We start from the raw sequence: 26,843 nt of genomic DNA on the forward strand, positions 1-26,843 counted from the left end.
TCACTATCATTTGAGATTGATATTACTAATTCCGTTTGCAAATGGAAGAAATGAGTCTCAGGGGTTTGGTAACTTGTCTAGGATTTTGCATTTAGTAAAATCTTTTTAATCTAAAGCCTATGTCCTCATTCTGGTGTATTCTTAATCTGAGTCTTAAAATTCAGATAACTAAAGAAGGAAAAAGGATAAAATGTATATCTAACCCAATTTTCTGTATTGGGCTTTCGGGTGCTTTATTTGAAAAATTTAAACAAATAAATATAGGCTAGTAGTTGCATGTGAGAGCACTGTAAAGTAGTTTCATTAGTAAATGCAGCTTTTCTGGCCACTTTACACGCTGGTGTTCTTACTACAATGAAACTAAGAGGAAATCTAAAGCCTGAATCTTTTTTCTCCTAATGGCTTTCATGTATACAGAACACATTTCTATTTTGATTTTTTTAGAAGCCTTTTGGACCAACGAAGATACCTTGCTTTTTTTTCCCCATGGAAAAGTCACACAAATATATGAATGTATGCATACACACACAGACACACACAGTAATGACTGTTAGAAGATAAATTGATGCATATTAAGCATTTTAAGAGTTTAATTGAACAAAAATAGAGTCCAATCAGGTAGTACCAAAGAAAGTAGGAACGCTTCACTGACAGGAGCTAGGGGAAAGACTCTTGCAGAGAAGAGGCGAAGCAAAGCAAGGAAATTATTTGATTGACTATAGCTTAAATAGTTCCCTTATTTGGGAAAGCCTAATTAGCTGTTTATGATTGATTGTCTTTAGGTTTTGATTTATTAACCGTGAGGCATTACAAGCATAGATTTTGGTTTGCCGTAGACCGTAGGCTGCTAAGGCATTAATGCCGTCAGTCTAATGGCCTTCTTGTTTAATTAACATTTCCTCCCTTTTGATCGTTTATACATGAGAGATTGACCAGGAGTTTGGTATTAGCACCGTTCTTGGTCACCATCAGGGTTAAGTTTTCTTCTCAGGAAAGTCAGAGATTATGATATCAGGTTGTGGAAGAATTGTTTTTACTGTTCATCTTCTTGTTTATCCTGTGTTTGTTTCTCCAAGTGCAGCGAAACCATATTTAAGTGAATACTTAATTTAAGATAAGACCCTTGAGAGAACACAGTGCACCAAGGAGACTATACAATGATGACTATTAGGAGGATAATACCAAGAGACTGATATGCTCCCTAGTCATGAACTCCATGAAGCAAACCAGTTAGTATCAAATAAATCAAAGAATGTACCAAGTGAATTGTTTGTTAATTTCTTATATTTGCTACAATACCAGAGGTGTTGATCTAGCTATAGTGGCAGGTAATTGTTATGGCTCAGATTCCTCTTTGTTCAGCTAATAAGTAATCTAAAAGCAATTTTGTTATCTATAACCGTGTTAGCCAGAAAGCCTAGGGACTTTTTTTGTGCAGCTGTGGTCTTAGTGGTAGATCCAGCAATAGTTTGTCAGTTAAGGAGCATTGTCTTTCCATGCATTAACAGGGAGAAGGAGCACATAGCGAAAAGGCAAAAGGAATAAAGATTTCATATTGGGGATGGAAGATCTTGATCCATAATCTTGGGAGAGCTGTTCACTTCAAGGTGTCTGCTTCTGGGGTGGAACCATTTTAGATCTCCAGCTGGTATATAGTTCCAAGAATTTGAAAGAGCCCTTTTTAATTAGCAGATGTGGACCCATGGTTCAAGGCCCTGAAGTTTGGCTGTTATCTGGGTAGTGACCTGATATGATTCCTTCCAACAAGGTTCAAAGGCAGTCTTTGTCCTTAGTGATTCTAAGAAGAGTAGGAGAAAATTGGAAACATTAGTTTAAAGAGACATAGCCAGATACTACAGAAAACTGGAAGAATTCGGGATCCAGTTCAGTATACAGGTAGATAACAAAGCCTCAAAGACAGTGAACAGGACTAGAATTTAATACCCACAAGGGTGTGCTATGATTTCCCATGAAAACATATTTTTCTCTCTGTAGGTACCTACTTTTCTATTAGAGGTAAAGTAAGAGTCATTTTTTTTTGCAAAATAAGGTTAGTCTCAAAAAACTTGGTCTGATTATTTACATAAATGTAGCAAGAATGATAATTGGCCATATAGGCTCTTTTAAAGTCAGCTTTGTTATAACTTTTCTTTTTTTTTTCTTTTTTCCCCCCTCTTTAATTCTTCCCATCCTACTTCCACCCCTGACCTATGGATGTTGCTGTTTCCCCTTAAGAACTGGATCTCTGAAGTTGGGGCGTCACCTTCCACACACTCATGGTGTGCACCTGGGGGCCGAGCACATCCGGGGCCTGGCCTGTGGCTCCACCTGTGATGCAAACCCAGGACCTTCTGCGTGTAAAGCAGACGTGCTAACCACTACTCTATGGAGCCATCCCCATGTGTAACTTTTCATAAGGAGTCCCAGATTGGATTAAAAGACCTCTCAAGGCTAGGAAGCCAAGCCAAGGAACCGCCATCTGTCTTTCTCTGGGATACCTATAGATTAGAGTGAATTCCTCTCCTTGAGGTCTCCCAAATATTCTGATGTTATTGGGGATGCCAGGAAATGACCTTTTTTACACATCTGTTAGATAGGGCTTGAAACTGCAAGCGAGATACCAGGCGGTTTTTCCAAGGGGCTTTATTGGTTCCATAAAGTCAACCTTAGTTCCTTAAAATTGTCTGGTCATATCTGATTTTATGCACGTCATTCTCAAATACGCATTCCTGACAAAGCCTTCGTCAATAACCAGTGTTTTTGGCTGTGTCCTGTATAAGCAGAACAGATTTTGCTTGAACTTATGCAAACAACTATATTAAAATTAAAATAAGAATACTAAGTAAGTTACTGAATTCTGGAGGGATCAGATAGGGAGGAAAAGTAAATGTTTTAATTCTGTTTACAAAGGCATACTTTACCAAATTGCTGTAAGTCATAGATAGCCGGCAGATGGAATAAGGTTGCCTGCTTAGATGGCTTAAGCTTTTTAATATTTGTGGAGAAGACTTTTAACATTGTTTTTCATTTACCTAGTTTCCAAACAGCTTCTTTTGTCTTTCTGATAAGAATTATCTCCCTAAAGTTTGTATTTCAAAGAGATGGCTCTTGGTTCTTAACAGAAGACCAGGAAGAACATTTCTATCTCAAAGGCTCAGAGAAAAGATATAAGTTTTCTCCAAGAAGGAATTTAGTTTTCAATGTCTTGATCATTCACAACATCTGCAAACATTTTAAAATGAATAAGAAGAGGTTTGGGATTGATGAAAAGCATTAGTGGGTTTTGAATTGTTTCTAGAGCCTCATTTCTTTTCTTGTAAAGACTCTGATTTATAAGGCAAAGGCAGTTAGTTGTTTTTAATTCCTCAAAGAATTGGGTGATATCATGGGGCTTACCCACTCATCCAACTACATTATCTTCAATTAGCTTTTTTAAATCAGGGAGATTTCCAACTAATATGGAAGTCAAAATATTCCAGTGTTCATTGTATCTTCAGGGAGAAGGCCTAAAGCAAAAGTTCCTGTCAGACTCTGACTATCAATTTCCAGTTTGGCCAACTTCTTTCCATAGAGCTCACTAAAAAAATTCTTTCAAATATCTTATTATCAGGCCAGGACAAACAGTACTATTCCTGGCAGTATTGAACTCTTTTTTAAAAACTATTATTTTTCCATTTTCTTTTGAACCACAAGCATTACCTATTATGTGACTCGAACCCAAAGCCAATAAGCCTTTTGTAGCTTAACCATGGGCACAAGGGGCATCCATTCCTAAAGAGGGTACAGAAGATGTGGCCCTCCCAAGAATCAGAACCACTCTGAAAGATAACCAAAAGAAAGACACAATTCCCATGAGAGTTGGCAACAGCTGGTAGGATACTAGCCACAAATGGGTTGCAACCCACATTTCTTTCTGGCTGTATTCTTAGAGCCCCCAAACCTATGTTTGAGCTGCCTGCACATGCAAGAACTGATAACTTGCATGCCCAGATAGGTAGAAATCTAAGACAAGTTCTCAAGACATAAAATGAGACAAGAAAGCAATAGCTGTCCCTGGGAGGGAAAGAATTGATAAATAAGGAGTACCTCCAAACCAAAATCATAAGAGTCTTAATCTGGAACAGAAAGGACAATATGAAATTTTACCTTTTTCTCTTTGCCAAGTACTACAGATAGAGATATGGGAGAGCTGACTTTGGTAAGAATTCTCTGGTTTCTCTGGGTTCTGCCAATTTTCCTAGGATCTGATCTGCAGGCTCCAGAGTTAGTGGGGTGTCTTAGTAGGTCCCATCCTGGTCATTATAAAATGTAGAGAAGGAAAAATCATTATCTGTCTACCGTGGCTGAGACCCCTTTTTTCTCTAGGTCACTGCATAAATGGGTAAATTTAAATAGGTTAAAAGTTTCCCATTGTAGCCACTGCAATTCAGGATTACCTTTAGTAAGGACAACCCACTTGTTCAGAAAAACACAGATTTGGACTCATAATTTTTATATGCATAGTTAGCTGGAGTCCCAGATGAGAGTCGTAGACTCTTTGGACTCAGAAGAACTCATTTTCTCTCTCTCTCTCTTTTTTCCCCTTAAAACAAAATTTTATTTACTTGACTCTTCACACTGGACTGAGTTCAGTTTATCAGACCTAGTTTGGATAAAGAAATGCTCAAATAAAATCTGAGCGCTCATAATACAAACACTGCAGAGCTCAGATATCCCAAAGCGACATACTGATGACCTCCAGGTGCAGCGAGAAAGCAGAGAGCACAGTGAGATCAGTGAGTACTTCCACTTGCTGATGGCTTATTGCTTCTTGGGGCCATCAGGGGTTCCCTCTTCTGACAACAGAACTGTTAAAAGATAAACTGAGGCATATTAAACCTTTTGAGTTTATTTGAGCAAAAGTTGATTAAAATCAGGCAGCATTTTGATCAAATTGCTTGAAATCATGAAGATTATCTTATATTATACTGTAGCTGGAAACATACAAATTCATAACAAACATTTTTTTAATACTTTAAATTTTTTTAATTGAAATTTTTTTTTCATGTACAATTGGGATTTAATATTATTCTATATTAGTTTCAGGTATACAGCATAGTGATGAGCTATCTATATTATTTTCAAAGTGATCCCCCCAATAAGTCTAGTACCCATTTGGTACCATACATAGTTATTGCAATATTATTAACTATATTTCCTATGCTGAACTAATTTATTTAAAAAAATTTTTTTATACAATAATATTGACTATATTCTCTATGCTGTACTCTACATCCCTGTGACTGTTTTGTAATCACCAATTTGTACTTCTTCATCCCTTCATCTATTTCACCCAGTTCCTCAACCCCTGTGCCCTCTGGCAACCACCAGTTTGTTCTCTGTATCTGTGAGTCTGTTTTCGTTTAGTTTGTTCATTAACAGAAACATTTTTGGCAATTTTGGTGAAAGATTAAATATCCACAATTCCATTATCCTACCAAAACAATTTTTATTTTAATAATTCCTTCTAGTTTTTGTTTATACATATGTTTATTTTTCTGTAGTACCAGTCATGATGTATAAATTATAATCAGATTTGACACTAAAATGTAGACAATTCTATCTTAGATTTACTGGGACAAACCTTATTTTCATTATCCTGCTGTCAAAATGTGTTAGATTATATTAAATAATTTGGCATTTTAGAAATACAGTTTTCCATGTCATATAGTGAAATTATTTTAATGACTAATATTGTATTGACATTTTACTTGATTAGTGTACATTTGGATTGTTTCTAGATTTCCTTATATGTAACATTTCAATTAGTGTTTTTATACATAATTTTTGCTTCTGTAGAATTATTTATTGGGTTTATTTCTCATAGATGAAAGTTTATGAATATATTGATCGTATTTTGTCATGTTGCTTTCTATGAGGCCTTTCCACTTTATAAGTGACTGTACTAGCTTAACTATTTTTGGTCAACATTGTTTAAAATTATTTTTTGGTTTTGCTCATTTAGTTATACATGGTGTTTTAAGATTGCTTCACTCTCTGATGGAATTCAGGACATGCTAACCCTAAATATGGCATCTGGTCATACTGAATATTTTAAGTCGAAGGAGTTTGAGAAAAGGAAGAGCAGAAAATTTACTCCGACTCCTCCCCCACCCACCCTTCTTCCCTGAAACAGGCCGTTAAATCTTCATGGAAGTGGTGCCCTCTCTTTACCCAGGGAAAGAGGAGCATTCTTATCTCTGAAGGCAGAGAGATGACAAGAAGAATTCTACCAACAGGCCTTGCTAGGGTTTTCCCCAGCCTACAAAATTAGTTTGTGTTCTTTAACATATCACACCCTTCTATGAGTGTTCACTCTTCATCAAATCTAATGTAAAATATACAGGCTTAACTGTTTCTTTGGGCCTTCATTTCCTTATGAAGGCGCCCATGTCGTAAAACTTACATTAAATAAATATGTGTTTTTCTCTTATCTGTCTTTGTTAACTTTCAGACCCAGCCAGGGGTCCTGTAAAGACTGAGGAAAACGTTTTCCTCCCCTACATCTACTTTTATACTAATATTGTTGAAGATTGTTTATTATTTGTACATTCTCTCTTTTCATATCCTTTGCTTATATATGCATTGACATCTTGATGTCTTACATAAAAATGCTGATATAACTTTGTAAAGATTCTCAGGAATGGAAATGATGGTAGGAGAAGGGAAAGATGTATGATGCACTAAAAACCTTTAGCATACATAACTGTGAGTATTGGAAAAGAAAATTTTTATTTGTAGAAAACATTTCTTGATTAATAGGAATAAGGAGAGGCAATGGATATTTTTTGAAATCCTGGTCTGTTCTGAACCTTAGGGCAGGCACTTTCTAAATGTTATTTAATCTCACAGCACTATGAGTTAGATTATTTCTGTTTTACAAATGAAGAAACACAGCTTTCCCAAGGACATACATGTTATTCATAAAAGCACGATTATTAAATTGGTTAATATCTTAATATCTGAAAAATATTACTCATAGTCCATAACTTAGAATATGAAAATTCATAACTTAGAATCTGAAAATTCATGTCATTTAGTTCTAAGAAGTCTTTTCGTATATTTTATTGGATCATTTCCTCCATGCCATTTTAAAATTTTTTCTAATTTTGGAACTCCTTTTATTCAGGGTTAGGTCTTCTTGTCTGATTTCTTTCATTTTCTTTTTTTTTTTCTTCTTTTCCAATTTCCTTTCTCTTTGTCATTTTTGGCCAACTTTCTGAAAATTTTCTCAGCTATCTTGTTTTGAATTTTCTATTTCTGCTGTTTTATTAATTTCTAGGAGTTCTTGTTCTTTAATATTCCTTAAAAAATGAGTTAATAACTTGTTATGTGGGCAGTTCTCTTGTTTTTTTCTGATAATGTTAGTTATAGGGGATATTTTGAATTTTTAAAAATTTTCTGAATTTTCTATTCCTTTGAATTTCTATTTTTTGTTTATTTTGGTCTCTGTCTTTCATGTGGGAGGCTTTCCTCAAATATTTGGTGCTTCTCTGTTGTCATTTATATTTACAAGTGACAGATTAAAAGGTTGATTGGAAGCCTTGTGAGTAGGAGCCAGCATTTAAGGCCTACTGAACTTAGAGTTATAGGGTGCTCATGTGTGTGCCCTGCAGTCAATACCTGTAAGTCCATCTTCTTGGTTAGGTTGTTCCCAGAGAGGAATCTTCTAATATTCCTGCCTGGAAGTCCATCTGTCAATGTTCTTGGAGCCTGTTGTATAGTGAAGTATTTGGTTGGTCTTTGCTCTCAGTCCTTGTGAGTGAGGCTTTAAATCCTTGAAGTTTCTGGAGTGATAGTACTTTCTTTGTTATTTACAGTAGGCCCCTCGAACCGCATTTTATAGTTTTTGCCAACAAGGTAGGTCATGGTGAGTTCTTAGATAGTTTATGCTAATGATATGATTTAGAATTGGGGCCTGTAACTCCAGGGGGCTTTGAGTCACATAATATTAGTCCATCCTCCAGGGAGAAGGGAAGCTGAATATTGAGTTAAATCACAGGGCCAATGATTTAATCAGTCTTGCCTACATAATGAAACCCCAGTAAAAACTCTGGACTTTTTTGGCCGTGGAGGAGTTTTCCCGGTAGATAAACTCTGTGTTTATTGTTATGCATGAGTGTACTCAGGAAAGTGATGTTTCCTGACTCTATGGGAAGAGGACAGGTAAACTCCATTTGGGACCCTTTCAGACCTTACCCTATGCATCTCTGTTTTTGCTGGTCCTGATTTGTTATTTTTCGCTATAATAAAACTAATTTTAAATATGGCACTTTTCTTAGTTCTGTGACTTATTCTGTCAAATTATTGAACTTAACGAGATAATGGAAACTCCTGAGTTTATAGATAGTTTCTCAGATGTACAGGTGGCTCGGACACCCTACTGCACCCGCTCTGTGGCTGGTGTCTAAAGTGGTGTCATCCTTGTAAAGGATTTTTCCCTTAACTTGTGAGGGTAGCTTATGTCACAATTGCATTGCAGTCAGTGGGGAAAGGGGATTGGGTACCCCATTATCCAGTATGTAGTTCATGTTACAGTTGCATTGCAGAATCACTGGGGGAAGGGGACTCAGTAGTTCATGTCACAATTGCATTGCAGAGTCAATGGTGGAAGGGGGCCGGGCGCCCATCATTCATTATGTGGAGTTACACTTCATCTCCCAGTTTTCAAAATGAGTCCCTTGCCTGGAGCTGTGCCTAGAGTCCTTGTGTCCAGAGAATGGAAACTCACAGTCTTTCACCAGGAGCATTGATGGGGAGTGGTGGCTGGATTTATTAGTAAGCAGAATTTCAACCAGTTCTCCTGTTTCCAATTCCACTTTCACTTAGAAGTATGTAGTACTTCCCATTCCTTTATATCTCTGGAGTTCTACAGTGGGAATTGCTTGCTTCTCGGCTATACCAGAGAAATCCTTGTGCCCAGAAGTCCTACTTTCCTATTATTTTCTATTCTTTCTCCCATCTTCTTTCTTATATATTTTTTTTCATTTTTATGTTTGTAATAAAGAATTGAGAGATTGAGTAGTTTTTCTCTGAACTTTATGTTTTCAGGTAGTTGACTTTAGAGTGAGATCTAAATAAATGTTCTGTTAATACTTAAAATAGCAGGTGGCTAGGTGTATTAATTTGTTCTACCATTAAAAATTCTGAAATTACTGTGATGTTTTTATTAATATGGAAGCATATATAAGGAAATAAAATTTCACGTAAAATATTTTTGAAAATTTTTTTTGTTTAATTTTTGTAGTTTCAAGCTGACAATTTCTGATAAATTATCTTATTCAATGGAGAAGGTTATTTGAATTAGCAGTGTGATTTGACCTCTAGGCTTAGTTACCAAGTAGGGATTGTTTGAGAAACCAGAGCCGAAGCTACTTCAAGGGAGAAAATAGATGTATGTGATCTATAGGCCTCACACTGGACTGTAAGCATAGTATGAGTCATTATCTCACCACGGTGTTGAGCTTCTGGACATTTGGTAAATATTTGGTTATCAGTTGATCAACTTTGACTAAAGTGTATGAAATCTCTTTTTTCTACCAATTTGGGCTTTTTAATCTTTTCCCCCTTTTCATCCAGCTCCCCAACCCTCCTCCCAATTGGCAACCATCAGTTTGTTCTCTCTATGAATCTGTTTCTGTTTTGTTTGTTTATTATGTTCTTTAGATTCCACGTATAAGTGAAACCATATGGTATTTGTCTTTCTGTCTGATTTATTTCACCTATCATAATACCCTGTAGGTCCATCTATGTTGTCACAAATGGTAAGATTTCATTCTTTTTTATGGTCAAGTAATATTCTGTTGTATGTATATACCACATCTTTATCTAATCATCTATTGCTGTTGTAAGTAATGCTGCAGTGAACATAGGTGAACATATATCTTTTCAAATTAGTGTTTTGGATTTCTTCAGATAAATATCCAGAAGTGGAATTACTGGGTCATAAGGTAGTTCTAATTTTAATTTCTGGAGGAAACTCCATACTGTTTTCCATAGTGGCTGCAACAATTTGCAATCAAAGATGGTGAGCATCTTTTCATATATCTATTGGCCATCTGTATGTCTTTGGAGGAATGTCTGCTTATTTTTTAATTGAATCATTTGTTTTGTGGTATCGAATTGTATGAGTTCTTTGTAAATAGCAATTTTTCCATTGGCAAATATTTTCTCCCATTCAATAGGTCGTCTTTTAATTTTTTTGATCATTTCCTTTGCCTCACAAAACCTTTTTAGTTTTGTAGTCCGATTTATTTTTTCTTTTGTTTCCCTTGCCCAAGGAGATGTATCAGAATAAAATATTACTAAGAGCAACGTCAGAGAGGTTACTGTGTTTTCTTCTAGGAGTGTTATGGTGTCAGATCTTACATTTAAGTCTTTAATCCATTTTGAGTTTATTCTTGTATATGGTCTAAGAGCATGGTCCAGTTTCATTTTTTTTTTTTTTTGCATGTATCTATTTTGTTTTCCCAACAACATTTATTGAATAAACTGTGTTCACCCCAGTGTATATCCTTCCTCTTTTGTCATAGATTAAATGACTATATAGGCATGAGTTTATTTCTGGGCTCTCTATTTTGTTCTATTGATCTGTGTCTCTTTTTATGCAGTACCATGCTGCTTTGTTTAGTACAGTTTGAAATCAGGTAGTGTGATATCTCCAACTTTGTTATTTTTCAAGATTGCTGTGGCTGTCTGGAGTCTTTTGTAGTGCCATATGAATTTTAGGATTATTTGTTCTAGTTCTGTGAAAAATACCATTGGTATTTTGATGGGAATTGCAGTGAATCTATAGATTGCTTTGGGTAGTATGGACATTTTAATGATGTCAGTTCTTCCTATTCATGAGCATGATATATGCTTCCATTCATTTGTATCTTCTTTCACATCTTAACTGTCTTATAATTTTTTGAGTAAAGGTCTTTTACCTCCTTGGTTAAGTTTATTCCTAGGGTCGTTTTTGTTTTTGTTTTTTTTTTTTTTTTTGATGCAGTTGTAAATGGGATTGCTTTCTTAATTTCCCTTTGTGATAGTTCATTATTGGTATATAAAACTGCAATCGATTTCTGAATATTAATTTTGTATCTTGCTACTTTACTGAATTTATTTGTCAGTTCTAATAGTTTTTTGGGGGATCTTTAGGGTTCTCCTTATATAGTATCATGTCATCAACTAAAGTATATGAAATCTTGTACATGACCAAGAAAGATCTTAAAAAGCCAGGTACATCCGAGTTAGGGATAGAGGTTAAAAATCCACCAGAGAAGTTACAAAATGTGCAAAGATGGCTGTTGGAAGGGGCTGTGTTATCTTTAAAGGCAACATAAATTTTCAATGGTAGGAGTTCGAGCCTTAAAGTCGAGCTACCCTTTTTATGTGGAGACAACATTGCCATTTCCCCCTCCTCAGTATTTTGTTAATTTTTTTGCCTTTAAAAAAAAAAAAAAACTGCTAAGAATTTTCAGACATACGAAAAAGGTAAACAAGTTAATAGCGAAATATCAAGGCTTGATTTCATTAAGGAGACAAGGAAACCAGAAGTTAGTCCTAAAAATGCTGGGAAGTTGGTAATGTTCAGTTATTAGCTATGCATACCTCCTGGAACAATGATTAAAATTTGTATCTGAGCACAGTGACAAATTGCTACGTATCAAAGACCTTCTCAATTCCTCGAGATTGTTTTGAAATTGTGGTTGTTCAATCTTCAGTTGTTGTGGGTGCTCTATTATATGCTATGGATATATATAACCTTATTCCACACTCGCTCTAATATAGTAATCACTTTTATTTTTTATTATTCTTACCTAGTTCTCTGTCACCTGTTTTTGGACTTGGTTAATTGTTCAACTCTCTGCCCTTCATTGGACAATAGAGCAACCAGTAAACTGGAAAGTTCCTTGTACAATGACTATTACATAGTAGCTGCTCTAGGTGAGTCCATCACTGGCCAAATTTTTATTTTATGAAACCAAATTAGTTTCTCCTTTTTTAATATGTAAATCTTTTAAATTAGCATGCAAAATAAGACATACATTAGCATGCAGAATAAGGCAGTCATACCCAACAAGCACCAATCAATTATCTACTAAATCTAGTAATGGGAAGTATGAATTTGGCTTTAAAATATGATTTGATTTCACTCGTTTTTAGCCGTGCCAAGAGAAACAAGGTTGGATTTTGTGTACAAAGGCTCCAGTAATTTCCCAGGACTTGGAGATACCAGAGAAACAGAGACTTTATTATTTTATCACAGATAGCAAGAAACAGGACTAATTAGACAGATTTGTGAGGACTAAATTTCCATATTCACTCCATAGCTCTTCTTTTTGCTGAAGTTTTCTTTTCAATTTGTGAATTGTGTAAATTAAGAACTTCTAAATGATTATAGCTATGTTTTTTTTTCCTGTAGGAAGAGCCAGGCATAGACAATAGTTGTTTATAAAATTTGCTGTCAACTTGAAATATTTTCCTTTCTCTCCAATGAAGAGTAATAGCATTTTTCTTTCCAACTTGTCCATAGCTAGCACTTTATTTTCTTCTTGGTATATTTTTCCTTTCTTCAGATGTAACTAGAATTTTTTTTTTTACTTTTTTAAAAAATTATTAATTTATTTTAATAATTTCAAGTATATAGTACATTGGTTAGACATTTATAAAGTTTATAAATGATCCCCCTAATTGCTTCTTCTCTCCTCTGGTTTTCCACGTAGCCAATATATTAATGCTAACTACATTCTGTATGCCATGCTCCCCATCCCTGTGACTATCAACTACTAATTTATACTTCTTTAACCCTTCACCCCATTCTCCCAGCCCCTCAACACCCCCTGTCTGTCACCAGATTGTCCACCATATTTGTGAGTCTGTTTTTGATTGGTTTGTTCTTTTTGTTTCTTACATTCCACATAAGTCATATGGTATTAATCTTTGTCTGACTTATTTCACTCAGCATAATAACCTTTAGGTCCATCCATGTCATTGAAACCAGGATTTTTATTATAGTGAAAATGAGGCAATTAGTTATTAGTTAATGAAGTCCAATATGAGTGTTTTTTATTTTTAAATGCAAGCTGACCTAAGCTTCAGGCAGTAGAATCTTCCAGGAAATGTCTACTCTCAGTAACAGTACTTCTTTAATGATGTCTGTTGAGGATCAGTTTTGTAGTGTGCATGTGTATTGTTTTTTAAAAAAATTTGTTTCTCACCAAAAATACATAAAAATTTAAGCTCCAATTATTTTATGGATTAATTGATATAAAATTCCATCACATTGCCACAGAAATTTCTAAATGTTTACTCTCAGTTTTTGTAATCACCTTGGAGTGGACTAGTAACAAAGTTCATGGGCTGGCTCTGGTCTGCAGATTGCATTTGGGGTATCACTGCTCCATATTTTCTGGCAAATGAGGAAAGCCAAAGATGCATATCATGCTTTTGGCTACACACCAGATTGAATACTTTTAAAAGGCCGGTTCATATGTTATTCATTTTATTTAAGAGGATAGGACAACGCCTGATACATAAATAGGGCAGGTGGTGAAAACTCAGTGATATATAGACTATACAGTGATAACAAATAGAATCATAAAATTGAATTGGCTAGCACAAATTCTGCAAATATTCAAAACTGTGAATTGTGAAATAATAATTCAGGAAGGTTTCTGTATGAGATGATTATCATCTTTTTCTTCGGGAATAAAATAGGCCTTAAAAAATTCCTAATAAAGTATATTCAATTTTGAATGGCAGTTGAGAGCTGGCTCTCATCCCTGGCTTTTAAACATTTTGCTCTACTTTAAAAATACAAAAGTTGAGTGATGCTGGAGATAGTTTATAGGAGAGAATAAAATTTAGGAGATTAGTAAATTCAAACCTTTGATATTATCAGTTTTGCAAGTCTAAAACAGTTGAATACTGTAGCTCAATCTGTAGATACAGCAACATGAAATGTTAATACCTGGGGGTACATAGAGATCATTTAGCATACTCCCTTCATTTAATTTCAGGGAAACTGAAGCCCAGAGTAATAAGTTTGAAACAGCAAAACCATTTTCTAACCACATATAATAAATTAGATTTCACTAATTTACTAATGGTAAGTAAAAGACAAAAATGAGTTGCTTTTTGGGGATTATTACTCCTTAAGTTTTGGACAATGTTGTACTTTAAAATAATAGCATAAACAATTTCAAGAGAAGTATTTAGTTTTTTAAAAAACAAGAAAAATTTCAGGAGCTTTAGAAAATACTGTTTTTTTGTACAGTTTCACTTGCTTTAGCTCATTATATAATTTTTATGCTGGAAAGCAAAAGTAATGCAACTAAGTTCTTTTGACCTGGTATTTGGTCTTTAATTGTATAAGTGTATATTTGTGACAGAAAAATATCTGATGAAACAAATCAGGAGAAGAAACATTCTCTTTAAGACCCTTTATTAATAGGCTAATATTAATAATCACTGGAGACAAATTGCTTTTACTTTCTTAAGGTCTTAATTTCTTTGTGGTAACAACTGGTAGCATTCTGTAGTTTATAAGCTTAACTAAAGGATGTGTATACACATTATGACATAGCAAATTCTTAAACCTTAACAGAACTGTTGACAAGCAAATTACTATGGTTACTATGAGTAGTTTCTATGGAGATTGAACTGTTGTTAGTTCTTGGTAGCCTTCTATGCTTGTCGTCCTATTTTCTTCAGAAGTGGTGCTAAATTTAAATCTGTGTGTTGTGTTTCAGTTCACTTAATGGAAATTAGGAACATGCATAACTTTCTGAAATTCTTAATCACTGTTTCCATTCAGTGGTTGAGGAAACAAATATTTGTATTTTATGTATTATCTTGCTTAATTCCTAATCATTCTTTCTTTTTGGACATGACTTAGTCACTAGAGAAATAACTATCTTTCATTCAAATAACTGCCTTGGCATATTCCAGCAATATTTTTTTTCTTACAATATTAAAAACATCATGTGTAATATAACTGGAAAAAGACTTAGTTATTTATAAGCAGAATGGAAATTATGGTAAATATTTATGTATAAGGATTTTCTGCTTTTTTCCCTTTAAAAAAGTACATATGTGAGTTACTATTATTAATAACCATGATAAAGAATATTTCCTATAATTAAATTGCATCCATTTATTGTTTATGTTTGATGTTTACGACATGTACTTTTAAGAAACAGGGCTTTTTGGGGGGGGGGAGAAATAGTTCTTTTGGACCATTGAATTCGTGTCCCCAATATTTATTCTTCTTGGTCATGGTCAGGGATGTTGCGTGTGCAAGGCTGGAGGTCGGTGGGAGTATGTGGGAACTCTGTACTTTCCACTCAGTTTTGCTGTGAACCTAAAACTGTTCTAAAAGTTGAAGTCTATTAATTAAAAAATTTTAAATAAATGCATCTGGAACCCAGTAGTTTCTAAAGTGGTTCTATATTTTTTATAGAGGTATTTTCATTTTTATTGGAAAACTAGAGGCAGAAATGTGTATCATTGATACATTTCTACTAGGTGATAATATGGAATTTTTGCTCTGATTTGTGAAATTTACATTGTATGAAAGTATTTTCTCACTAAATGCCATTTATCCATATTTGTTTGTTTTAATCACTGAACTTTTTTCTTCTTTTTTCCCCCCGCCTTTATCGAAGTGTAATAGACAATTATTGGCTCATATTTACAATTGTACAATTGTACAATTCAATGAGTTTTTTTTTAATTATAGTTGGCATACAATAATATATTAGTTTTAGTCGTATAGCATAGTGATTAGAGATCTATATAACTCTCACAAAGTGGTCACCCCACTAAATCAGTTTTCCCTCTTCCCCCTTATATATTTTTTATGACATTGTTGACTATTTTCCTTATGCTACATTTTATATCTCCATGACTATTTTGTGACTATCCATTTGTACTACTTAATCCCTTTGCCCTTTTGCACCATACCCCCTAACCCCCTTCTGTCTAGTGGCCCTCAAAATATTCTTTGTATCTATGAGTTTGTTTCCATTTTTTTGTTTGTTTATTTGTTTGTTTTGTTCTTTAGAGTACATGTGTACGTGAAATCATGTAGTATTTATCTTTACCTGACTTCATTCAGCGCAATACTCTCTAGGTCCATCAAGGCAATACTTTTTTCCATCCCCTTCCTTTTAGTGTGTGTCTTTTAATCTGAAGGGCGTCTCTCGTAGGCAACATATGTAGGGGTCTTGTTTTCTTATCCATTTAGCTTCTCTATCTTTTGGTTGGAGTGCTTTATTCTTTTCCATTTGAGATACTTATTGATAAATATGTAGTTATTACCATTTTTTTTTCAGGCGAGGCAACCTTTGGTTGACCTCATAGATTGCAAGGAACTTGTCAGTTTATAATCCTTTATTTTTTATTTTTTACTCCTACAGCACCCGGTCTTCCTAGGTGGTCTCCCATCCAAGTACTAACCAGGCCCAACTCTGCTTAGCTTCCAAGATCAGATGGGATCGGGCGTGTTCAGGGTGACATGGTTGTAGACTATGATCATTCTTTATTCATGTTTTTGATACATGTTTTTTCTTCTTAAAGAAGTCCCTCCAATATTTCCTGTAATGCCACCTTGGTGTCGATGAATTCCTGTAGCTTATTTTTGTCTGGGATGCTCTTTATCTGTCCTTCAACTCTAAATGATAGCTTTGCTGGATAAAGTATTCTTGGTTGTAGATCCTGGGTTTTCAGTGCATTGAATATTTGGTGTCAATCCCTTCTGTCCTGCAAAGTTTTCTTTTGAGAAATCAGCTGTCCCAGTCTTATGAGAGTTCCCTTGTAGGTAACTAATTATTTGCTTTTCTCTTGCTGCTTTTAAAAGTCTCTCTTTGTAGTTAACCTTTGGCATGTTAATTATGATATGTCTTGGTGTAGGCCTCTGGATTCTTTTTTTTTTTTTGATTCTCTGAGCTTTCTGGGGTTATATATCTATTTCCTACACCAGATTAGGGAAGTTTTTCATCAGTATTTCATCAAATATATATTCAACTTCTTGTTCTTCCTTTTCAAGTACCCTTATGACACAGATGTTATTACTCTTAATTTTGTCCCATAGGCTTCTTAAATTATTATTATATTCTTGGTTGCTTTCTTATTGCCATTTTGGTTGAGTATCCTTGACTTCCTCATCCTCTATATCGGTGTTAATCAATCGGTGTTAGAGTGGTATTCCAAAACTTCTGTTTTGGAATACCACTCTAATAAACTAGCAGCTTAATGGAATAGTGATGTTTTATCTGCAAAAGAGTAATAGAAACTGACTTGCTATTGACTTATTTTTAGTGCCAACTTTAAATACAGTTGCTTTCAGCAACAGCACACAAACAAGAAGAAATGAATGATTATAAATAAATATTAATTATAGGAGGCTGATTTAGGACTAAAATGCTTTGAGGTTGATTAATATTAAAGCTTTCCTTTTTCAAGTATTAGCCTCTCATTACTTAAATAAGTAATATGCTTAATACTTAAAGGGTGTTTTACTAAAAAAGGAATCATTATCTTGAGTTTAGTTCTTTTTATTTTATTATTTTAAAAGAATAACAGTCATAGTCATTTCACTTCTCTCATGAATCTGAACTTTAGGCAGAACTCAGAGGGGAAGGCTTTGTCCTTAGGGTGTCTTGGAGGCTGGAGGATCCAATTTCAGAATGCCTCATTAACTGTCTGTTTGGTTCTGGTTGTTGACTGGGAGCTTAGTGACAGCCTGAGAGCTGGAGTCCTTTTGACGTAGCCTCTCCATAAGCTGCTTACAGTGCAATGGCTGGATTCTAAGGGCATGTCTCTCAAGAGAGACACAATGGAAGTTGCCAGTTTTCTAAAACCTGACCCAGAAAATTGGCACAGCATCACCCTGCCATAATCTTTTAATTCATTTTTTTTTAAAAAAGGACTTTTTAGAGCAGTTTTAGGTTCACAATGAAATTGAATAGGAAATATAGAGTTTCTTTATTCCCCCTGTCCTCACATATATACTCACAGCTTCCACCCCCAATCAACCACCAGAGCGGTCCATTTGTTATAATGGATGAACCAACATCACCGTAAGTTCATAGTTTACATTAGAGTTCATTCTTGGTGTTGTACATTTTATGAATTTTAACATATATTTATATCCATTGTTATACTATCATATACTATCATAGAATAGTTTCACTGCTCTAAAAATCCTCTGTACTCCACCTATCTATCTCTCTCCCCCCTCCTCTCAACTCCTGCCAGTCATTGGTTTTTACTGTCTGCATAGTTTCACCTTTTCCAGAATATCATATAATTTGAATTGCTGTGATCTTTTGGTCTAGCAATCATGCCACCCATATTCTAGGATATGGAATATAGACTCTCAGTGAGAGAAGACTCAAAGAATCTTGGAGCTAAGTTTTAAAAATCACCATATTTTATATTATGTGTCTTGTTATAAATGAAGTAATTTAGGTACAACAAGACTAAAAGACTTTCTCAAGTTTAAATGAGTAATCAGGGTCAGGCGTTTTGAGTCTCTGCCCTGTTAAAGCACTTACATTTTAGAACAAGATATAGGCCTGGCAATTAACCTATATTGTGATAAATATCACTAGTTAACTGTGCAGCCTAGAAAGAGACCCTTGTTCCAGATTTGGGGGTTCTGGGAAGGCTTCCTATATAAAGTTAAGGTCTGTGTTAAAGCCTGAAAAAAAAGTATTGTCAACAAAATGGGTTGAAGGAACAGTCACTAATATGTTCTAGGCAGAAGAACTAGCATAGGCAAAGGTCCAGAGGATAGAGGAAGAATGGCATATGTAGGAGTTAAAAGGAGTTTGGTATGAATGGAAGGGAGAACGAATGAATAGACTATGAGAGGTAGGGGGAGATGAGGAAAATTGAAGCTAGAGAGATAGAGGAGGTACCTGATCGTAGTTCACCTTGTAAACCCTATTGAAGACTTAGAACTGAAATCTGGTGGTCAGAAAGGTCCGTATAGTTGTTGTTGTGGTGGTGGTGGTGGTGGTGGTGGTGGTGGTGGTGGTGGTGGTGTGTGTGTGTGTTTTACATGCCTACAGCACCTGGTCTTCCTGGGTGGTCTCCCATCCAAGTACTAACCAGGCCCAACCCCACTTAACTTCTGAGATCAGATGAGTTCGAGCATGTTCAGGGTAGCATGGCTGTAGACTTTTTTTTTTTAAATTAAGCTTTTTGTTTCGATAATTGTAGATTCACATGCAGCTATAAGAAGTAATACAAAGAGATACTGTTGTCTCTTTACCACTTTTTCCCAATGATAACATTTTGCAAAACTATAGGATCATATATTATTGTGGTTGTGATATTATAAAACCACTATACAGTGGCCTCTCATATCTCTAGGTTTTGCATCCATGTATTCAATCATTTGGAGATCAAAAACAATGTTTTCTATCCAAGGTTGGGAATCTGCAGGTACAGAGGGCTGACTGTAAGTATTTTTTTATGCCATTTTATATAAGGGACTTGAGCATCCAAGGATGTTGGTATCTGCCTGGCACCAATCTCCGGGGGATACCAAGGGATGACTGTATTGACATTGATGCAGTCAAGGTACAGAGCTTTCCATCACCACTAAGATCCCTAGTGTTGCAGTTTTATAGCCACGTTCACTTTCCTCTCACCTGCCTCCACCTCTTCCTTTTTTTTTTTTAAAAACTGATAATCAGTTTATTAAAGTGGTTGATTTAAGAATCTGCAATGGTGACTTTAACCTTGACTCCTGGCTAAATACTGTTGGAAGTAATCTGCTTAAAAATCTCATGAGGTCTGTGCACGTCATTGAATCCTTGTGGTCCTCATTGAAGAGGATCTCAAGTCTTAGAACCTTTGGCAAAAGGAATTTTTCTCATAGTGATTCTGAGTCTTGGTAGGCCTCTGAACTAACTGGTCCTTCCACTTTGAGATTCTTTTCCTTTGCGCCTCTGGTAAAATCAGCATATACCTTCTCCAGAGATTTTTACATTGTGAATAGTTAGGATAATTCTAATTCAGTGACTGGCCACTTCTGTTTCCACAGATGTCTTTATGGTACCTTCTAAAGCCATGGCTTTGACATAGCCTCCTGACCGACTTGTTGCTGCGTGAAAATGAACAGCAGTGAGTCAGGAGCAGGAACAATAGACCCGAGCTCCCCCTGCAGCAATGTTTAATATTATTTTGGTTTAAAAAGGTGTTGATGTGGTTGCAAGTACTATTTAGAACATGAATTCAAGGGGTTATGTTAGATGCTGTATTGCAGAAATCCGTAGACCCTGCCTTCGAAGATTAGAATCTATTGGGTGAAATAGACTTATAAACAGATAATTTCATTACATCGAAGTAAGTACAGTGCTAGAGATATTAGGGCATTTTTGGAATAGAAAGGGTCTTTACCTTACTAGGGGAGGGGGAATATTAGGAAATCCATGCTTGAACTGAGTCTTGAATGGTGAATAAAAGTTAATCTGGTGAAGGTGGTTATGGAAAGACATTTTAGGCACTTAGAATAGCATGAACAGAGCTGCAGAGAAAGAAGCAGAGTAATAGTATTGTTAGGGGAATTACAAAAAGGTTAATGCTGTTTGAGAGGCAAGTGTGGGAGGCAGTAAGTTGTAAGATGTGAGGCACTAGATAAACCAGCTCATATTTTGAAGTGCCCGTTGTGTTGAACTTGGACTTGATTCTCAAACCTATCAGACCCAGTGTCTCCTTTTCATAGTAAATATTTTTGATAAATATTATAGATAATATCCCTTTATTATCCTTAAATGGAATTCATGTGTAAATATAATTCATATATAATAAAATTAACACATATATAATTCTAACAAATCAATATGATGTAAGTAATATCAAGAAAAGTTATAAAGAAAATATAATAATAATTTGAAAGGTGTTTTAATGTAAATGTTCAAGCATTACTTTATTAGAACATATAATTAATTAATCAGATACTTGCACCTAGACGTATAATCCCTTTGAAGGTACGGCAATAGATGTGGACATACCTAGATGTAGTTAAGATATTTTAAATGGTATTGCCACTGGTAATGAGATTTTCCAAAATGTTTAACAACGTCTTTGTTAAGTTCCGACCAAACCAAAGTACAAGTTATATTAGTTGCATTCCTGGAAAATTTGGCATTTATTAAAACTGTGCAAAAATACTTTTTACAGAAGAAGAAAAAGGATCGATTTCTGTGCTCAAGTAATTATAAACAGATTTTTCCACAATGGGAAATTGCCAAATCGTGTGGGACATGGGCCACTTTGTTCTGTGGGATGTTCTTGAGCAGAAGTTAGCAAACTACATCCTGCAGACTACACTGCCTATTTTTGTCTAACTCATGAGCTAAGAATGATTTTTATATTTTTAAAGAGTTGGACTAAAAAAAGAGAAGGATGTTTAACAGCAATGGTTAACACCTGTAGAGAAAGTTTTCCAACTGTATTTTCTTGAGAATTGTAGGATGTCTAGCATCCTTAGTTCTTGTTCTAATGCCAACAGCCCTCCAATCACTATGAAACCAACATAGCTCCTAAACATTTCTCAAGTGCTTAGGGGTGGGGTGGGGGGCAATGCTACCTTGTGGAGAACCACTACCCTGTATGATCAGTTTCTGTTTTATTCCTCTGTGGCACACTTAACAGATGCATTCATGATCTATTTCCATGCAGAATTCTTGATTCTTGTGTTTTTCCCTTCCATTCAAGGAAACAATTGAAACAAGGATATAATGTAAGGATAATCTTGAAAACCCTCCAATATATACTTATAAAAATAAATCTTTACAAACTCCAATACTTTTACTACTATAAGTAACATTACTTGTAACTTATTCCTGAGAGTAGATGTTTCACAACATGCTGACTGATAACAGCTACAGCAGGTAATAGCCAGATTTCAGAAAGCTTTGTATAGGGATGAGACAGGATCCTATTGACATTTTAGATAGACTACTTTGATGAAGTATAGAAGATAGACTCAAGCAGGTACAAGCTTCGTTCAGGTTTAATTTAGTGAGAGCCTCTATCAGGGAGTAGGGACAAAGCAGAGAGGATACATTATGAGAATTATTTCAGATGTAAAAATCAGTAGAACTTGATAATTAAAAGATTATAGGCATTAGTTCCTACCCTTTGTTGCCATTAGACTCATTTGGGAAACTTAAACAATATCAACATCTGGGCATCACTTTAGAATTTTTAGAAATCAGAATTTCTGAAATGGAGTCTGGGCACTGACATTTTTTAGATATACCTCATGCTTCTAATGTGCAGCCAGCCACTGTTGAGAACCACTAATTCAAATTGTGGAGAGGAGGGAAGAATCAAGGATATGTGAGTACCAGGCTCCCAACTTAGGCTACTGGTAGATGCAGGTGGCATGCATTGAACAGTATCTGCTTCATGGTAGCTATTCAGATATTTCTTGAATTAGATGAAAATCGATGGCTTTGAACTTGAAGTCAGTACTTCATTTAATTTCTGATTATTCTAAATTTAGATGAATTGACCCAAGTTCACGATATTATTGACTAGAACCCAACCAAAATAACTTATGTCACGAGTGAAGTTATATCAGAATGAATATCTTGATATGATTTGAGGAAGAGAATGATACCAGTCACCTGAATTGTGATGTGATATTGTGAAGCAAAGTGCCAGTGGAAATTATAGTATATTATATAAATTAATGTTTCTATCGAGTGGTATAGCCAGAGATTTTGCATCCTCATACCTGCTAAATAGGCAGGTATTCAGTAAATGTTTATTGAATTGCAATATGAACTATCTTTAATCTTTCAGAAAGTTATATTTATTATAATATTTCTTTATATTAATGGAGGAATAAAGGTGGCATGTTTCTTTTTAGCCACAGCCCCACTTCCTCTATCTATACCCTACCAATAAACTGTCTACCTTTACATTCCTCTGTTTTAATGCTACTGCTCAAGTTTAGCCAGGACTCCTGGTTTCAAATAATAGGAATGCAATTTTAACTGTCTTGAACAGTAAATGGAATTTTTTGGTGCCTGTAGGGTGAAAGGGCTCTGAGATAGCATACAGAATTGAAGGAAGTCTGCAGGAGCCAGAACCTTGGGGATTATAGAACAGGGATATCACTCCATTAGAATGCACTCTCATTTCTGCCTTGCTTCATTCTTTTTTATTGCAGTCAGGCCTTTGCCAAAAGATCAAAGATGGCTGTCTGCAACCCAGCCTCATATCTTTCCAGTACCATGACCCCAAGAGGCAAGACCATTTCTATTCCTACTCTAAATTGGGAGATTCATTTGGATCAATTATTATGCCTGGGGAAAGGAGGATACTATGATTTGTTAGGAGCTCATGCCAGCACTAATGGCCAGGAGAGGATGAGGACATACTAAGGAAGATGCAGGGGAGAGCTTGTCCTGAGACCAGATCATTAACCATCACTGTCCTCTACAAGACTCCAATGCTCCAGCTTTCTGATAGTTTCCACCTCAATTTAGCTGCTTACTGAACAGCAATGGCAATTAAGTTTTGAAAATTTATGGAAAAGCATAAAGTAGTATACAATTAGAGTAGTGTTATTGTTAATAAGCTATTTGGCTGAAGATGGACTACGAAACTAAAATAATACATTCATTTAACAAAATTTACTTAGTGCTTCTTATGGGAAAGGCATCATACAGTTATAGTATGTTAAACCAAGCCTGGCTGTAAGGCATATGAAATTATTTTAGATTTCATCAGAGAGCAAATTAATTTTATTCTCTTTATTTTATTAAAATTATTTTATTTATTACTTTATTATTTTCCTACCATAGTACTGGATATTTAAAAATGAGATTAGAGTTATTGACATAGAATTTGAATGATATGGAATTTTTAACTGCTTTTCTAACATTTAATATTCGCCAAGGGAATATCTTCATATTTATGAAGAGTTCTCATTATTATCACTTGATAACTCATTTTTGAAAACTTATTTGGCAATTATGAATCACTCAAAATATGATCTGTAGTTAAAAAACTACTTTTTTCTAGTTATCTACCAAATTCATATTTATTTCTTTTTCCATTACTATAGTCTATTGCATCTGCTGACATGGATTTCAATCAGCTGGAGGCATTCCTGACTGCTCAAACCAAAAAGCAAGGAGGGATCACATCTGATCAAGCTGCTGTCATTTCTAAATTCTGGAAGAGTCATAAAACAAAAATCCGAGAGAGCCTCATGAACCAGAGCCGCTGGGACAGTGAGCTTCGGGGCCTGACCTGGAGAGTTGATGGCAAATCACAGTCAAGACACTCAGCTCAAATTCATACCCCTGTTGCCATAGTGGAGCTGGAAATAGGGAAAAGTGGACAGGTGAGTTCAACTGCAATCAATTTCCCTTTGTAAACTGTATTTTCCATTGCATATTAGCCATATATGCAGATTGATTTTATATAACAGTCTTTTTTGAAAAGATAATAAGAATAATAGGAAAAGACCCTGTTTTCTTGAATTCCTTTTTGGAAATGGAATCATCTGAAAATTTGGATACTCCCAATTGTGTATAGAGTCTGGAAACTAGCCTCAGAGTACTGGCAGCTATCATTGAAGAACAAAATGGGTCAATAAGGTGATTGTAAAGAAGTTGGCTACTATTCCATTTTTGGTTAGATCTAAGAATTCCTGGCATTAGGTCAGAATCTCCAGGGCAATAATAGAGATGCTAAATAAAGACCAGGGATTGTGATTAAACAACACAGAACAAAACTATCTCACCTAGTCATCTTTATAGGTAGTCAGGTATAGGAGGCAATGTATCTTAAGTACGGTAACTTACTGTTCAAGACTCTACGTGTGCTTGAGCCCACAAATGATTTTAAATTTATCTCAATTTTTTACAAAACACTGCTGCTTTTCCTTGTAGTTTCCATAGTCATTATAGCAGATATTTTAGCATCTGCATGATTTTTCTTGAAGTCATTTGCTTTGTGTTCCAAATGATTGTCAGATCAGACTTTTAATGACCTGGCATATGTCTTTTGGGGAGAAAAAGCAGCAACTTGTAATTAGGAAGAGAAAACCCAGCTCACTGAATTAGCTAACCAGATTTATTTTCAGATAAATAATGAAATACGTGCTTCAGTTGCATCCTTTAATATAAATGTATTCTTTTCTAATGCCGAGAGTATTTTTTACCTGGCAGGTTTCCTCACATAGTCCCTTCTTGAGTTTCTTAGGATTTTTCAGTGTGATTATTGATAACAACTTTAATTTTAATTTAAAAGGTAATTTCTTTTCTAAAAAATAATTCTTCAAAATACATTTGGAGGCTCTTATGTTCAGTTATTGTAAAATAGTGCTAATTGCCTTTATTGTCTTTGGTTTGTCTGACCCTAAAGTCTGTTCTCTTAACCATTGTATTATACCCAGACCAAAAATCTTAACAGAGTGTGATAAGTACAGTTAAATATTTCACCAACAATTTGTATAGGCTATTATTTTTTATTCTAGCAGTAGTGATTATTTCATTTTATCTTAAGTATTTGTCATTCGGATAGGAATATGAAAACATACATATCTACTTTAAGACCATCCTAGAAAGCTATTGTAGTATTTCTTAATATTTCTTGAACTGAGGTTTAAAATAAAATGTACCTTTAGGTTTTAGTAACCACATAACATCTGAATTCTGGGGGTACTGCCACAGGAATTTTTAAATCTTTTAAATCTCTGTGGTTTTTCTTTGCTCTTGTTAGCCAAAGTTGCAAAATAAAAAACATCACTACAAATGATTTGTTGCCTAGTTTCCAAAAAATTTATATCTCTAAACTGTATTTCTTTTCTAAATTAAGTAGTGTTAAGGAGAACTCTACTTAAAGATGAAAAAGCTATCAAAAAATTGAATATGCCCCAAACTAAGTTCCTCAAAGGCCTCCCAAACCGATTCCTCTTGCATGTTTTCTCATCTCAGTTAGTGGCACCTCCATTCTGCCGGTTTATACCTTCTCTTTTTCTCACATCCACATCCAGTTCATTATCAAATCTTACTGAGTTTAATTTTAAAATATATCTAAAATATGACTACTTTTCACCACCCCACAGTATGTTCAGATCACCAACATTTACTTCTCTCTTAGATTATAATAACATCCTCTTAACTGATCGCTCTGCATCTATGCTTTAGCTTACTCTGAATACACAGCAGTATATCAATAAAGTAGCTCTGTTGAAACATAAGTTAGATAATGTATATTTGGCTCTCATCTCTAGTGGCTTTCTGTCAATCAGGTTAATAGCTCTCTCTCTTACCCAGTCTAGTCTAGCTAGACCCAGTATTCTCCTTGCTTATTCCTAGAACATACCAGGCATGCTTCCTCTTTAGGGTCTGTACATTTGATTTTTTTCCTCTCTTGATTGGTCTTTCCTTAGATATCTACATAGTTAGCTTTTCCATTTTCTTGAGATCTTTTTTAAAAAGTCACTTTCTCAATAAGGTTTTCACTGACCACCTCTCTAAGAGTTTAGTCCTCCACTTCTTTATTTTTAAAAAACTTTATTGAGCTATAAATTCCATATAATAAGCTGTATCCATTTGAATTGTCCAATTTGATTAATTTTGGCTGATATATATCTCCTGATGTGTGTGTGTGTGTGTGTGTGTGTGTGTGTGTGTATGTATCAGGAGATCACACACACACACACACACACACACTTTTGAAACCACCATTACAGTCAAGAGACGGTGTCCATCACTCCCTAAGTTTTCTTGTGCCCCTTTACAGTTCATCCCTCTCTTCACCTCAATTCCTAG

General features: G+C 35.1%; 1 protein-coding gene and 3 pseudogenes across 1 annotated transcript in view; 1 reads left to right on the forward strand and 3 right to left on the reverse strand.

The window, feature by feature from the left end:
• COMMD1 (copper metabolism domain containing 1) overlaps nucleotides 1-26,843 on the forward strand; it is a 112,739-nt gene that overhangs the window by 24,191 nt on the left and 61,705 nt on the right. The window contains exon 6 of the mRNA XM_016163026.2: nucleotides 24,125-24,406. Coding sequence (XP_016018512.2) covers nucleotides 24,125-24,406 — 282 coding nt within the window. The remainder of the gene's footprint in view (nucleotides 1-24,124; nucleotides 24,407-26,843) is intronic.
• LOC118605774 lies at nucleotides 16,437-16,555 on the reverse strand (annotated as a pseudogene).
• On the reverse strand, nucleotides 19,095-19,213 carry LOC118605795 (annotated as a pseudogene).
• On the reverse strand, nucleotides 19,752-20,183 carry LOC118605557 (annotated as a pseudogene).

The sequence above is a fragment of the Rousettus aegyptiacus genome, unplaced genomic scaffold (assembly GCF_014176215.1).
Source record: "Rousettus aegyptiacus isolate mRouAeg1 unplaced genomic scaffold, mRouAeg1.p scaffold_m13_p_7, whole genome shotgun sequence".
Classification (NCBI taxonomy): domain Eukaryota; kingdom Metazoa; phylum Chordata; class Mammalia; order Chiroptera; family Pteropodidae; genus Rousettus; species Rousettus aegyptiacus.